Source organism: Rattus norvegicus, chromosome 13 (assembly GCF_036323735.1).
Source record: "Rattus norvegicus strain BN/NHsdMcwi chromosome 13, GRCr8, whole genome shotgun sequence".
Classification (NCBI taxonomy): Eukaryota; Metazoa; Chordata; class Mammalia; order Rodentia; family Muridae; genus Rattus; species Rattus norvegicus.
Genome location: NC_086031.1, coordinates 84944348 through 84960780, shown reverse-complemented (window position 1 = coordinate 84960780; position 16433 = coordinate 84944348). Strand labels below are relative to the sequence as shown.

The window sequence follows — 16433 nt, the reverse complement described above, 5'->3', positions numbered from 1 at the left end:
CATTACCTATTTTAAGCCCTGCCACCTGGTTGGTCACCTCTCCTCAGGTCTATACAACCATTTCACGCACTTGGGGCAAATCTCCCTCACCTGACTGTTTTCCAGGCTCCTTCTCTCTCTGCCTGTTGTCACCTGCTAATCCTGCATCTGCTCATTGGCTGTAGGCTTTTTCTTGGCAGGCGATGTTCCACAGAGTATGTAAAGATTCTCTCTCTATTCCTTCTTTTATTCTGATAAAAGGTTCTCTCTCTTACCATAGTAAATGATATACAATGATAATAATTCTGAAAACGATCAGGTAAGATTTATGTTCACAATGTCCAGTCCCTATGTATTCGACCAACGTGGAGAAGATATTCCTCTAGCTTTCCTGTCTTGGTGAGTTCAGACTTCTGTAGCTAAATCAAGTTCTATCATCACATGCATCACCAACCTAAAACATCTTCTTAGACTTAAGAACTTTTTCTTAAAATCTAAACAACTTCAGCTTATTGTGAGACTATGACTCTCCAGTCTCCAACTCCATCTGAAACTTGAGAAGGGATAAATATTACCCAAATGGGCAGGAAGTTCAGGCAAGCAGCTTCCAAAACTGTAGAAATGACAGGGATAGTTGGCTTTGTGGGTCTCCCCACTCTCGTGGACCGTTGACCAATACAGTCCACAGGGGCAGTGGGAACGTAAATGGCAAATGAGGATGGGGGTTTGGAAGCCCCGTGAGTACAGTGAATGACCACACCAGGACTGTTTGTCAGCAGGAGATCAACTTTATTTCGGGTGAATAAAGGTTTGAATTTTGGGATGGGTGTAGGTCATTGGCTGGGGACTTAGGGTACCTGGCATACCTCATTAGCATGGAGAGGCATTTTCAGGAATCTCAGTTGCTAGCTGAACAAGCTTTGTCAGGTGGAAGAGAATTGATCCTTAATTAAGGCTATGTGACATTCCTCTGGTAGAGGCCAGTGTCGGGCTTAGAGTCCCCTGGACAAGGTTAAAGGAGGAGAAAACCTGCTAAAGAAGAGAATCTTCCATTTTGTGCTGAGCTCAGAGGCTATCCAGTCATGGTGGAGTTCGACCTTAATTAGCAGAGTTTTCCCACAGGCTGCCTAGACAGTCCCCCCAAATATTCTCTATAACATTGGAGCATCTATCTTTAGTCTTCTGGCCAAGAATGTCTGACAGACTTTTCTGTGGAGCAGGAATGATGAAGAATTGCTTACTTTGTCTTGGCAAAGCTCAGCGGTCACCTTCGCTGCACGCTCTTTGTCATTTTGGACAGCGTTCTGTGCGCAGTTGAAGCAAGGGCAGTTTTTTTGTCCGCTGGCTAGGTTCTTCTATGGTCATCATCTTCTTGAAGTAGAATGGGGGTGCTGCCAGGAGCTGACTTGTCGCACTGCCAAAAAAGCCTTTTAATAATAAAACATCTTTAAATGCCATATTCTATAGATCTCTGAGGTTTTTGAAGACTATCTATCTATAGGATATCTGAACAAATGCTGCTTAATTTTAGCTATTTACTATCTGCTCAACCTTGGAAACATACTTAACTATACTAGTATCTAGTATGACTATGAGATTGTCTGACTATTAACTTGTGTTTCTTAATTCTTCTATACAGTTTGTAATAGCAGCTTTTTAAAAGGACTAGAACTTTACATTTCACTTTTAAGAATTATCTAGGTATGATACCTTAAACAAGAATTGAAATATATATATATTCAATTCATTGATACAAATTAGGACTATATTTTTTTACAACATATATATATATATATATATATATATATATATATATATATATGTTACAACATATATATACAAAGTCCTAACCAATGTAAAACTATTTGTGTTTGTCTTATTGATGTTTCCGGTCTAAAACTAGATTCAAAAATCTACCCTTTTATCCTATAATTCCCACATTATGTTCCCCCTTTACTTTTAATCTCTTGTTTCCCCCTTTCCCCCTAACATTAGATAGGAGAGAAAGAAGGATAGAGGAAATAAAAAGAAAGAGAAATCCCTGAATCTAACCTACCGTATTTTGTTTCTCCCTGATCAAGACCATTAACAATTTGCAAACACAACCCCCCCCCCCTTAACAACAAGAAACAGCCATCATTCTATGAACAAGAACAACAAAAAAATCCATCCTACCTTTTGGAAATGGGGGTATCACTCTCTTAAAACTGCTTCCTGCTGACTTGGAGCATCATTTTTATTTTGCCCCACCCTCAAATCGGGATGTTGGTCAGTCTCAAGAAAGTTAGCCATAGCACTTCCTGTCCAGTCTCTGCATGCTGAGAAAGTTCTGGGCTTAAGTGAAGTCCTGACCGGAATAGTCTGTAGTGCTGGACAATCTAGCTAGCCATTTAGAAATTGTCTTGGATGCAGGTTTTTGATGAAACATAACTGAGGTGGTCGTAGGCAGGATCAAGCAGGGTACTGGCATAAATATATCTTCGCGTCTCAGCATCCCCAAGGGTGACTCTCACCAGGACTGTATTGACTTCAGTGGTCATCTGTTAACATATAACTCTCACAGGAATGTGAAGTGTGCACAGTTCAGTTAAAGATGATTGTCTACTCTCTGTTCAAGCAGGTAAGGCAAACTGTCTTTCGTTTTAAGTTAGATTGTATAAACAAACTGCAATATAAATTTCTATCTATGCCATTTGAAAGGATAGCATGAGGATTGTATATTCAACAAGGTTTACTAGCTATGCATGGCTGAAGTTTTGACTGGAGCTATTTTAATGTCTCAGCCAGTCTCAGAGCTGTTGCCATGTGGGAGGATCAGCAATTCGTGAGCCTCATGTTCATACCTTCCACATTTTCTAAATTTCATAGCAAACCTTTTCCCTGAATTATTATTATAGAGTTTATCCTTAGAAACTGTTCACCTTCAGCTCTTTGGGGAATGACTGGATGTTTCATAGCCATGGAAATGGGCATTTTGAGTTTTTATAGCTCTTGTAATTGTCCAACCACAACTAGATTGTGAGCATTAGATTCTAAACCCACGGTAGTTTTAATCCACTCATAACAAGGTGAAGATCTGGTCCTTAAAGAGCTAATGGACATTTTGCCTTTATCATTAGCATTTTCGAAAGCTAAAGATTCTATTAAAATTTTTCTACCAGTTGGATCTGATATTGCTCTATTTAGAATTGTAGTTAATTTTTGTGAAAAAAAAAAAAAAGTCAGTGAAAGGTTCATTTGACCCTTGGGCTATCTTTGTAAATGAATCAGATTGCCCCTGTCATTTATCCCCGTCCAAAGTTTTTAAGGGTATGTATGACATTGTTCTAGGGCAGCATGATCAAGGGCAATCTGTACTTTCAGTTCAGAAGAGGGACCTTCCACCCAGTAAGTGATCCTTGATAATCCTATTTTGCTGCTCCATGATTGAAGCCTCATCTTTCCACCATGTTAGCCACTGTAATTAAGGACTTCCATGATGGCTCTGTTATCTCCAATCTCTTGGGAGTCAAACTATTTGTTTTGTCCAGTTATTAAGTATCTGTTTGACATAAGGTGAATATAACCATAGTGAAAGACCCCAGCTTAACAGCAGTAACGCCATTTTGCAAGGCTGTACTTAAGATGACTGGTTCAGGGAAAGGTTAGAACACTGAGTACACAGCGGCTGCCAAGCAGGATGTGTTTGGTTGAAGGCCTGGCAACAGGACGACTTCGGTTGAGCACCTGACAATGAAAAAAAGCCCCGGGAGAGGTCCCACACCCTGGTGGGGGGGCCGAGTCAGTCGTTATGTTCCAAGAAGGTAGCTAAGAAACTTGCCCCCGGGCTGAACCCTTGGGGGGCCGAGTCAGCCGTTATGTTTCAGGAAGGTAGCTAGGAAACTTGCCCCCGGGCTAAACCCTTGCCATATTAGAATCCACCAATTATATCCCTGTAACCATGCATCTGCTTCTGTATGCTTGCTTCTGCTCCCCAAAATCCTATAAAAAGCCCATCCTTGGTTCCGTGGGGCGCGCCAGTCCCCCGAGTGACTGAAGCGCCCGCAGGTGCCTGTGCCTGTGTATCCCGACAATAAACCAAATCCTCTTGCTGATTGCATCCTGTGGTGTCTCGGTCTGGTCTTTAGAGTTGGAGGGTCTCCATCCCGAGGGAAAGTTCTCCCTGAGAGCTTTTCAATAGGTCATTTCTACTTCCTTAAATTCTTTGAAATCTTGTGTCTCTATAGGTAGCCATTTGACTCCTTTATAACCCCATGGATCTTATTTTTTATCTCCTTCTAATCCCTTTATCAAGGCTGGAAAAATAATTTTTTTTTTAGCAGACAGATAATAGACTGCCTTTCGAAGTCTTATTAGAAGGTGATGCTATAGACTCTGGGCTTCCTTCCTCTGTCTCTGAGTATCTTCCTCAATTTTATTTATAAATTTTTTTATAATTTTTCTTCTTAAAAAAATTATCTCCAACTTTCATCATTTTCCTTTTTTCTTTTTATCTCTATCATCTTAGTATCGTCTTCATTCTTATTTATAAACTTTTCAAGTTGCTCTTCTATGGTTTGCTTCTATTTTTTGAGTTTCTCTTTTTCTTGTCTCTCTAAAGCCCTTTTCCTTAGGAAGGCATAAGAAGCCATCTTGACTACCAGGATTAAAATAAAGATTACTAATGTGGTAGTAACCATAATTCATAATGTGTCAGTTCCGATTAGGCCATTTCTTTCTCCCAGACCAAGCAGAGTCATCTGTAACATCTACAGGGATGACCCAGGCTCACCACAGAGGCCTGAGATCAAAGCTCTCACTAAAGCAGGGAAGTCTATAGTTCTTTCTTTGTCTGTTTTTTTTTTTTTTTTTTTTTTTCGGAGCTGGGGACCGAACCCAGGACCTTGCGCTTCCTAGGTAAGCGCTCTACCACTGAGCTAAATCCCCAGCCCCCTTTTTTTTTTTTTTTTTTTTGATCCTGAATCTTGGACCCTGATTGTTTCTTGTATGATTTAAAAGACTTTTTAAAATAAAAAACAACCAATCAAAAGACACCTTTAATTCATTTCCTTAGTTGTAGAAACATAATCTCTTACAGGAAAAGGGAAATTCTTACATATTTATTGTATTTAAAGATACTAATTGTCATAGGACTTTACTGATAGAAAGAGATACCATGAACACAGCAATTCTCATAAAAGAAAACATTTAACTGGGGCTGGGATACTGCTTGGAGGTTTAATCCATTATTCTCATGGTGGGAAACATGGTGGCATGCAGGCAGGCATGGTGCTGGAAAAAGAGCTGAGAGTTCTACCACTGGATAGGCAGGCAGCAGGAAGTTACTAGAGAAACACTCCAACAAGGCCACACCTCCTAATAGTACACCTCCCTATGAGCCTATAGGAGTCATTTCTTTCAAATCACCACATCTCTGACCCCAATAGGCTTGTAGCCATAAATGCAAAATATATTTAGTCCAATTTTAAAGTCCCCTTAGTCTATGTTAATCTCAACTGTATAAAAAATTCCAAGTCTCTTGAGATTCATGCAATCTAACTGAAATCCCCTATACAAACAAAATCAAAAAGCAGACCATTTGCTTCCTTATATAATGGCACAGGATGTACATTACTATTCCAAAAGAATGAAAATCAACCATAGTGAGAAAACACTTGACCAAAGAAAGATCAAAAACCAGATAGGTAAACTCTAAACTCTGCATTTTTGCTTCTAAAGTCAAAGCACTCTTCAGACCTTTCTAACTCCTTTCAGCTTGTTTGACTGCAACACACTTTTTTCTCTTGGGCTGGTTCCATTCCCTTTTAGCAGCTCTCCAAGGTTGGTATCCCGTGGCTCTGGCATCTTTAACATTTTGGGCTCTCCAAGGCAATCCAGCTTTACTTTAATTGCTTCACACAATAGCCTCTCTACATACAGGCTTGGCCTCTGTGACTTTCCTTAGTCTCAGAGAAATATTCCCCCCTTTTCCTATCACTGACTCTAATGCCAGAATGGCATACCTTACCCTGACAAGTTCCTCTGCTTGCTGGGGCTGGAACATTGCACCCAATTATATCTTCCTTCGTTTTCTGTTAGTTTTCACCGCTGCCTATGCTTGTCTGTCCTGGAACTCACTCTGTAGACCAGGCTGGCCTTGAACACAGAGCTCCACCTGCCTCTGTCTATGGAATCCTGGGATTAAAGGTGTATGTCTGAACACCTGACTCTGAGCTTTCCTTGAACACAGAGCTCCACCTGCCTCTGTCTATGGAATCCTGGGGTGAAAGGTGTGTGTCTGAACACCTGACTCTGAGCTTTCATTTAATCTTTCTTCACAAGTTGTAAATTTAGCTGGGTGGGATCTTGCCTTGAGGTCGCCACTCCCTTTATTCCATTTAAGGTCAGACTTTTCTTTAGTCTGTTTATCTCCTTGAATGCAGAATTTAGCTCCATTTTCTTTAGTCTATTTATCTCCTTGAATGCAGAATTTAGCTCCATTCCACTCCCCCGCAGTTCGAATCACCCTCAGTGCCAGTGTCGTCCACGTTCCTAATAGGATGATCCATCAAGCCCCACTTAATGGCTTTTCTAATCCAAAGTCTCCAAGTTCACATCCCTCCAAACAAAAGCACGATCATGCCAATCCCAGCAGTCCCCTAGCCCCTGGCACCAACTTCTGTCTTAGTTAGGGTTTCCATTGCTGTGAAGAGACACCATGACCCCAGCACCTCAGAAAGGAAAACATTTCCTTGGGGCTGGCTTACACTTAGAGTTTTAGTCCATTATTGTCATGGTAAGAAGCATGGTAGTGTATAGGCAGACATGATGCCAAAGAAGCAGCTGATAGTTAGTTCTACAACCAGATTGGCAGGCAGCAGTAAGTGATTAAGACACATTTCCTGAACAAGGCTACACTTCCTCCAACAAGGCTACAACTCCTAATAGTGCTGCCCCCTGTCAGCCTTTGGTGGCATTTTCTTTCAAGCTACCACCCTAATCCAAAAAAATGGAAATTTCTCTTGTAAAGCCAACATTAGTTGTGTTGGCTAGTTCTATGTCAACTTGACAGAGAGGGAGTAATCAGAGGAGGGAGCCACAATTGAGAGGTACAAGCCAGTCAGTAGCACTCCTCTGTGGCTACTACATCAGTTCCTGCCTGCAGGTTCCTTCCCTGCTTGATTTCCTGTCCTTATTGCTCTTGATGATGAACAGTGGTACAGAAGTGTAAGCCAAATAAATGCTTTCCTCCTTGTCTTCTTAGAAGTTACTATTGCTGTGATGAAACACCGTGACTAAAGGCAAGTTGGGGAGGAAAGGGCTTATTCGGTTTACACTAGCACACCACAGTTCATCAGCAGAGAAAGTCAGGACTGGATGTTAAGCTGAGTAGAAACCTGGAGGCAAGAGCTGATAGAGCCATGAAGGAATGCTGCTTACTGGTTTGGTCCTCGTGGCTTGCTCACTCTGCCTTCTAAAACAACTCAGGACTACTAGTCCAGGGACGGCACCACCCACAATGGAATGAGCCCTCTATCAATCACTAATTAAGAAAATGCCCTAAAGGCCCGCCTAGAGCCCAGTCATATGGAGACATTTTCTTAATCAAAGTTCCCTCCTCTCAGATTGGTTTGCTTCAAGCTGACAAACTATTCAGCACGTTCCCCAAGTTTCTGCATTCATGGTGTTTCATCACTACAACAGTAACCCTAACTAGGATACTACCAGATGCACCATGGGAAGGATTTGGAGAAGGCAAGTTAAGGAGAGGAAGAGGCAGAGGAACCAGGACAAGGAAAACACAGCAGGACATTCATTTCAGTAGTTCTCTTTCCTTCCAGTCTTTCCCTCAGACTTAGGACAGCCACTTCCCACAAGGTACTTTTTGAGCAATGTAGACTTCTTAACCTCCCTGTTCTTGTCTCCACCTTCTGGCTGATGTGTTAATAAACAGGAGAAGGATGGTCCATTAAACAAGGAAAACCCCTAGTGTTGGGTCAATTAGTCATGTAGCACCCCGGCCTGTTTGGTACTGAGTATGCTTTAGTATCAATCTTTTCTGATGTGTTTGTTTCATGGGGGAGGGCTAAGTACGGAGAGACGTTTGGCAATGTTTTCTTTTGACTGTGCCAGAGCAGACTGTAATGTAGAGAGTAATGATTGATCTTCTTAAGGACAATAATTTGATATGCACTAATAAAAATCTTGTATTCTACTCACCCCACGTAGCAACACTCATAAAGAAGAGCAGAGCTGTATTTTTTCAGTCCTTTAAAATGCGGCAAAGCAGAATGAGGAACCTTATGAGGAATCTTATTCTTTTTTAAAACTTTCGACCATCTGTCTATGCGGTGGCAAGAGAAATGACTTCTCAATCTTGATGCGTTCTTCTCCAACTCCCAGTAGAAGCACTAGTAAGTAGCAAAAAGTTTCAGTTGTTAGGACTTGCCCCCGAGAAACCAAAAAGCGTTAGGTAAAATATTATTTATATTCAAAAGCTTAGGCAAGAATATAGGCTCCAGAGTTGGACTTCTCAGCTTTTAATCTTAAGTGTTTGACTTTTTCATCAGGCACATGGCATTAGACAAATGACTTCCAACTCAGTATCCATTTCTCCAACTGTAAAACACTAATGGGTTGTCATGGAGACCAAGAGAAATACCATGTTCCCGTCACAGAATAAGTATATCAGGAGTTCAGATTATTTGTAATGGTGACAGTCCACCCTCAGATGCTGGGGGAGTTCAGATTGAGGAGGCTCAAACCTGTCTTTCTTGTTGGGACCTGTGATGGTGCGCCATCTCTTCTATTTGATCTTGTCAGGAGACGCTGAGCGTGTGCCGGGCACCCCAGAGCTGGGCTCAGTCAGTGTGGACCAGAGCCAGAGGGCTGTGGGTTATGCAGTAGCAAGAAACTAAGGTGGAGAACAGGGGAAAACCTTTCCCTCTTCTGTTTCTGAGCCTTTTCTTGGACTATTTTTGGAAGCTCCTCTGCAGGGTTTATTAGGATAGACTTGATTTTTTTTTCCCCTTCAAGTGATAATGAAGCTAAAGTGTTACTCTCAAGTCCACCTTGATTTGAATGCCACCACTATGCTTTTAACCTGTGAGATTGGTCTCATGAAACAGTCATGTAGTCCCAAGTTATCTCTAACAAACACTGCCATCTCTTGTTCCAGGGCTGTTGTTTTGCGTGTGTGTGTGTGTGTGTGTGTGTGTGTGTGTGTGTGTGTGTGATTAAAAAATTGTTTTTAGAAGCTCTGACTGCTAAGTTTCAGCAAAATTGTTCATTCTGTGACGTATGTGCAGAAGCCAAAGGAGGGTGACAGGTGGGCATCCAGCCACCTTGCTGTCTTCCTGTCCCTGCAGGTCCTACTGCAAGCACTGAGGTTACAGGCATGCCTCCCACGCCTGGTTCTTTACATAGGCACTCTAGATTTGAACTTACATTTATAGGGGAGGGAATCTCTGAGTTTAACACATTAGTGAAAGATATAAATTCATAGTTCGGAAAGTTAGTTCAATAGTATCACCTCATCTTTAGCTTTCTACATGCTAAGAATTTAGCAGCTGTGTGTGTGTGTGTCTGTGTTTGTGTACAAGATAGGATCTAAGCCATGGCTAATCCCTTTACCAAATTAGCTTCTGTGATCTAACATTCCATACTGTTTGCCTAAATAAAATTACACACTGCTTGCTTAAATAAAAGACTCCATAGCAAAGCTAGTAGAAGGAGATGGGGCCCTAGTGATTCACAGTTGCCAACTTCCATTCTGGCTACTTCCTTCTGAAATTGGAACACGGTGGAGGCCAAGGTCAAGGCCCACTCCCTCTTCATCTCACATCATTTGGTCACGTAGTGATTCTTGGGTTATGGGTTGCCATTTGTATTCAGTCATCAAGAGGTTATCTGTGTGAATCTGAGTGGTTGGTATGTGGATGGTGATTTGTATGACCACTTGTGTTGACACAGGATAACAAGTAGACTTAAAAAGGCCTATGACTATAAGAACCAAAATGAAATGGTAGATTGTCAGGGGCTGAAGGAAAAAGGGGTTGGTGGCTTGTTTAATGGGCAGAGGGATTCATTTCTGCAAGGTGGATGGGACATGTTCTACAGAGGTTTGTTGATAATGTTTGCACAAGGTCAATGCACTTTACAGTACTCACCTACAGACTTAAACATGAATAATGTGGTGAATGCTACACTGTGCATATTTATCTGCATAAAAACTCTGTTCTGTTTTTAAAACATTAAGATGTTTAAATCAAATAGGTTCCTTGCCTCCCTGCACCCACAGCAAGACATCTGGAGGACAGTTCCAGGAAGCACAGTGGATTTCTACCAAGCGGTCAAGGACCCAGAAGCCGTCTGCATTTCTGCTGGGTCATGAGTGAGGTAGACTTGTTTTTGTCCCTAAACAACTGTTCCCTCATCTTCCATAAGTAATCAAATTTTACATGGATTTTCCAGCTTGTCTGGGGCTAACTAGGGTCAAATGGCTAGCTAAGCACTAGCTAATGTGGTAAGACTAGGAAACTGAGTATGATTATGGGTCTAATCTTCAGCAGAATCAGAGTTGTGCTTCTTTGGTTTCTTTCCCCATTCTGAAAACTATGAAATGCTGAAAGGCAAAACAAACACATAGATCACAACGATAAAAGCCCCATCGAAATTGGCAGAACCCTGTGTTATTGATTGGAGAAAGGAATGTTTCTATATCCAAGACAATGTACTTTGGATTTTTTGATCCAACAGGTCTATATTCCAATATTTGTATCTGGGTTTTATTCTGTCAGTTGCTTCGTGGACATAAGGTGACTAATCTGTCTTTATTTAATTTTTTTGTTTTTGTTTTGTAAGATTTACTTATTTCTATGTACACTGATATTTTGCCTGCATGTTTGTGTAAGAATGTCAGATCCTCTGGAACTTGAGTTATAGACACTTGTGAGCTACCATGTGGATGCTGGGAATTGAACCCCGACCTGAAGAGCAGCCAGTGCTCTTAACTGCTGAGCCATCTCTCCAGCCCCCGACTAATCTGTCTTTAGCTTTATACTTATTTTTTTTTTAAGCAAGAGATAGAAAGTAACAGAAAAGAAAACACGGCATCTATGTGAGTCAAGCAAGATTTTCCAACACATCCTTGTCAGTTATGCAGGAAGGTCTCATCGACTAGACCTGTAGGAGTGGTTGCAACCACCTCAAAGAGAGATCAGGTATTTCTTCTGTGTTTATCACTGTCCCAAAGAAGGTCAGGGTTATATTAGAAAGGGAGGAGTAATGATGGATATCAGGAAGACGTGAAAGCTTTGGGCTTGTAACAATAGGTAATAAAAAATAAGATAGCTGCTGAAGAGACAGTTCAGTGGCTAAGTGTCTTCCCCTTGAGAGGACTTTGGTTCCCATCATCTAAACCCGGCAGCTCACAATCTCCTCTAACTTCAGCACCAGAGGCTATTATCCTTCTTCTGACTTAAACATATGAATACAAATATAATAAATCTTTTAAAAATAAGATAAATAAAACAACAACAAACAATAATCACCGTATGTGTTGCTGGATCCAGGGCCTTCCTTGCGCATGTAAGACAAGCACTTACTGTGCTACACTCCCATATCTAATAATTAAGTTTAATATTTCTTAGTCCTTAGCTAAACAAAAATTTCCCCCTGGAGGTCCCGCCCCAATTTGCTCCTCCCCCTTCAGCCTGTGGGATTGGCTTTCTCCCACTTCCGGCCGCTGGTCTGAGCACTCCCGCTTCCGGTGTCATGGCAGCCTGAGGTCCCGGGAGTCGGTGCGGGCGCTGCAGGCCCCTCCCTGCGGAGCCGCGGGTCCGGGCGGGGATGTGACGGCGGGCGCCGCGGGCCTGCCTGGCGCATCGTGTCGGCTCGCGTGTCCTCGCCCCAGCCCGCACCATGGCCGGGTCCGGCTGCGCGTGGGGCGCCGAGCCGCCGCGCTTCCTGGAGGCCTTCGGGCGGCTGTGGCAGGTACAGAGCCGCCTAGGCAGCGGCTCCTCGGCCTCGGTGTACCGGGTGCGCTGCTGCGGCACTCCAGGCTCGCCCCCCGGCGCCCTCAAGCAGTTCCTGCCTCCGGGAACCACCGGGGCTGCCGCCTCGGCTGCGGAGTATGGTTTCCGAAAAGAGAGGGCAGCGCTGGAGCAGTTGCAGGGTCACAGGAACATCGGTAATAGTGGCTGCCCCTCATCTCCTCCCCAAGACCCTGTCCAAGCATAAGCGTTCTCTTCCTGGCCCCGGGTCTTTGGTCCTTTAGGTGGGAGGAGAGGATCGGGCCTCGCTAGTTATCAGGCTATGCAGATCGCTTTTCAACCTGCTTTTACTCCGCAGTTGTCTGAGGTATACGGTGGAGGTGATTGTTACGTAGCAAATGCTTAGTCAAGTACGGTTTGCTTATGTTTCGTCCGGGAGTTAGAAATGTCTCTGCAGTGAAAGGCATGAGTCTGCTAGGTTGTTATGTCTTGAGTGGAAAATTCTGCATCTTTTCCAAATGGAAAATATTCCTAGGGCGATGGCATCATTGTCATCTAATGACATACTACTAACAACTCACAAGATACATATTTCGTGTGAATTTGGGAGAGGGAACCCGGTATTACGTGGAAGTTCTGGAAGTGTGATATTTAGGAGCAGTACATTTGCTTCAGTAAGACTTTCATGACTCAGAGATTTAGAATGTGAGCATGTTTGGGCCACTGATAGATGAAACTAGTCTTCGTTGTTATTCCCCTTACAAACGGAGAACTTGTAAGCGGTTATAACTTTGGTTAGTAAAGAAACGCCATAGATCTTGGCAAATAGAACCCATGTGTAGCTTGAAGAAAGTCTTTTTTTTTTTTTCTTTCAATAATACTGATAGGCAGAAGAATGTCCTAACGCTAGTGTTGTTTTTCTTTTTTCTTTTTTTCCTTAATCTTACTAAGTGGTATATCACTGTAACTTTGGTGTTTGACGGGCATTTTTTGCAAGCCTCAGTACTTGATTATATTAGATTTTTTTTTTTTTTTTTTTTTTTTTTGGAGCTGGGGACCGAACCCAGGGTCTTGCGCTTGCTAGGCAAGTGCTCTACCACTGAGCTAAATCCCCAACCCCTTATATTAGAATTTTATCTGTAATCTATGTGTGTGCATATTTATTTATTTAATATTTAAAGATTTATTTATTTAATGTATGTGAGTACACTGTAGCTGTCTTCAGACACACCAGAAGAGGGCATCAGACCCCATTAGAGATGGTTGTGAGCCACCATGTGCTTACTGGAGATTGAACTCAGGCCCTCTGGAAGAGCAGAGCTATCTCTCCAGCCCCTTCAATTCGCTTTTTAAGGGTTACTTAATATTATACATTTTAAAAATAATTTTATTTTGATGCCTTAAGGGCATATTCACCCACCACTGAGTGTTGAGTTCTTGGTGAAACACCTTGCGCCATATATTGGCCATGCCTTATTTTATTTAAATAACCCACCTGTCCAAAGATAGTGCTCACTGGAAAAATAGTGAGGTTTCTTGCTTATCATTGTGATTCTGCTCTGTGGGGTGGGGTTGTGTGAATGTGTCTCAGTGATTCAAGAGCCTTTGCTGGTCTTGCAGAAGACCTGAGTTGAGTCCCCAGTATTTCTGGTGATTTGGGCCAAATGACACTGGGGAAATGCTTGAGGAAGTTTTCATTAGACTTTAAAAGAAAAACCTCAGCAGCTGCTCTGGGGAGGAAAAAGAAAATAAAGAAAACGCTGTGCTGCTAGTGGTAAGCAACTTGAAGGAGCCGTGGGGAGTGGTCAGGCAACCAGAAGGCCTGAAGAGGAGCCTTACAGAAAGTGTTTGGGAAACGCATAGACAATGCTTACCTCTTTAGCATGTTAGGCCCTTAGACAGGTCATTGACCCACCCAACTGGATTAACTCTTAAGGGAGGAGACAATGTGAAGTCTGTCAAGAGCAATGGTTCTCAACCTGTGGGTCAAGACCCCTTAAGGGGTTGAGTGACCCTTTCATAGTGGTTGACACCATATCAGATATCCTGCATATCAGATATTTACATTATGATTCATAACTAGCAGTATAGACAAAAAGTAACAACAAGAATAATTTTATGGTTGGGAGCACGTGAAGAACTATGTTAAAGGGTTGCAGCGTTCAGAAGGTTGAGAACCATGGAAGTCGATGGAATTTTAGGTTTTTAGTGCAGCACTACCTCTCACAGCAGTCTTGCATGTGCATGTATGTGTGCACACTCGAAGATAAATTCTCTTTAGACGATCTCAAGTTTCTATAGAAGAGTTAACTACTTGGGTAGTAAGTTACTATGAATTTGATCTTTTTAAGTATTGTACTTTTTTTCTTCTTCTAGTGACTTTATACGGAGTCTTTACCATACACTTCTCTCCAAATGTGCCATCACGCTGTCTGTTGCTTGAACTCCTGGATGTCAGCGTTTCGGAATTGCTTGTATATTCCAGTCACCAGGGTTGCTCCATGTGGATGATCCAGCACTGTGCCAGAGATGTCCTGGAGGCCCTTGCTTTTCTTCACCATGAGGGCTATGTCCATGCAGACCTCAAGCCACGAAACATCCTGTGGAGTGCGGAGAACGAGTGCTTTAAGCTTATTGACTTTGGACTCAGCTTCAAAGAAGGCAATCAGGTAAGAAATACCTTTATTTGCCATTGTGGTTTAAAAATCTAATGGTCCAAGCCAAGTATTTTTAGTGACAATGGTAATTTAGGGACTGAAGGTGTACATCCAAACTATCCAAGTGTTGCTAATGTAGCAAATTAAAAGCATTTCAGTGATGCTCTGTGAAAGAAGGACATAAATTTAGGTCAGGTAAGAGTTAGTGAGGCTCAAGGAAGCTCAGAAATTAATAAGCATACTTAGCCCACATAACGGTATGGAGACTGTCAGCGTCTGGTGAGCCGCTGGGTGCTGTTCCTGTGTCTCTTGTTCATGGCTGATGATGGATGTGACTGTCCAGCCATGTCCTTCTCTCTCTACGCTTTATTAGGTTTTTGCAGGGTGTCTTTCTCACACTGTATAGTAGGAAGACATTATCTTTGAAAAAGACTTCTTTTTGAGCAACTGTATGGTACATGTCCAGTTTTCCTGTGCTAACTGTCCAGTTAAGGAACTGAAGAATTATGGTAGATAAGGACTCAAATTCATGGCATTTTGTCAGTGACCTTCTATACCATTGAAGAATTCATGGTAGAGACGTATGGAAAGCGAGGCACTTATTGGCTATAATGTTTCTTCGTCTTCTGTAGGACGTGAAGTATATTCAGACAGACGGGTATCGAGCTCCTGAAGCAGAACTGCAGAATTGCTTGGCCCAGGCCGGCCTGCAGAGTGATACAGAGTGTACCTCAGCTGTTGATCTCTGGAGCCTTGGAATCATTTTACTGGAAATGTTCTCAGGAATGAAACTGAAACATACAGTCAGATCTCAGGAGTGGAAGGTGACCTACACGACAGCTTTGCTTTGAGGCTTTGACTCACTTTTGAAATATTTGCTTTATAATGATAATTTCTGGGGGTCGGGGTTCAGGGAGTCTGAGTGCGTCGTCTCCTTCATGTTTCTGTATGTTTTCATAGTGCCTTCAGTACCTTACCATTCTATACCTTCAGATACACTGATGACATTGTATCCTCCCAGCTGTTAATCTAGGTCTTGGGGTTTAGTGAGTATTTGCTGAAATGTTCTCACACATTTTCCCAAACAGGCAAAAGAAATTCCCTTTGTTGACTAAATTAGTTGTATTAACTTTAGAAGTGTTACTAGTGGAATTATAGGTGGTAAGTTAAATAATACTTTAATAATGCCTTATAGTTAAAAAAAGTACTTTAATGCATAATCTTGCTAAAGTTTCTGAACAATTCCTATGAGGGTAGAGTGGATATTGGCTGCTTTTGTTTTACAGGTGAAAGCTAGAGGCACAGTTGTATAATATAGTTTGTTCCAGGTCACATGCTGGGTGATCACTTCTGCTTCAAGCTTAGAAGCTTTCCCGAGCTCCATTGTACTTTGCATTTATTAATATTTCATAGGCTGTTAAACATTCCGCACTGGCTAGGTAGCTCAGTTGGCTGTGCTATAGTGGCTACTGCTTTTGTTGTTTCTGGGGAAGCATGGCTCCTAAGTTCCAAACCCCTGACATTGGCATGAACTCTTTATATGCCTCTATGTTAGGGATTAACCATAATTAGTTTTTAAAATGTATTCTGAGGGTTTATTATTGTGATGGTCTCAGTATTCTTCAGACTTGACATATATGTAAGACTTTGACATTATCACTGCATCTGGCTTTAAAAGCAGTATTTGAAATTAAATATTTTAATAATAAACATCTAAAACATAGGTGAGCACTATAGTCTGGTTTATTTAAATTCCAGTCGCTGATTGACACTTCAGCAACCCTTGGAAGGAATATCTGTCCTTTTGGTGGGATTGCCTTATGTT

At 42.1% G+C, this 16433-nt stretch overlaps 1 protein-coding gene and 1 long non-coding RNA gene across 5 annotated transcripts in view; one reads left to right on the top strand and one right to left on the bottom strand.

Moving 5' to 3' along the window:
* Nucleotides 1-751: 751 nt before the first annotated feature.
* LOC130014439 (uncharacterized) lies at nt 752-11637 on the bottom strand. The gene is made up of 4 exons (NR_185294.1): nt 11511-11637; nt 8179-8369; nt 2155-2519; nt 752-1406 (listed from the first exon to the last, which is right to left on the bottom strand). It is a non-coding gene; the product is annotated as an uncharacterized LOC130014439 (long non-coding RNA).
* The window catches only part of Uhmk1 (U2AF homology motif kinase 1), a 19777-nt gene continuing 14930 nt past the window's right edge, over nt 11587-16433 (top strand). Inside the window, exons 1-3 of one of the 4 annotated variants that reach the window (XM_039090336.2) lie at nt 11587-12625; nt 14328-14620; nt 15241-15432. In XM_039090336.2, the coding sequence (XP_038946264.1) occupies nt 12625; nt 14328-14620; nt 15241-15432 (486 nt within the window). In that variant the 5' untranslated portion in view covers nt 11587-12624. The other 3 variants (XM_063272023.1, NM_017293.2, XM_063272024.1) reach the window with 3 other exon arrangements.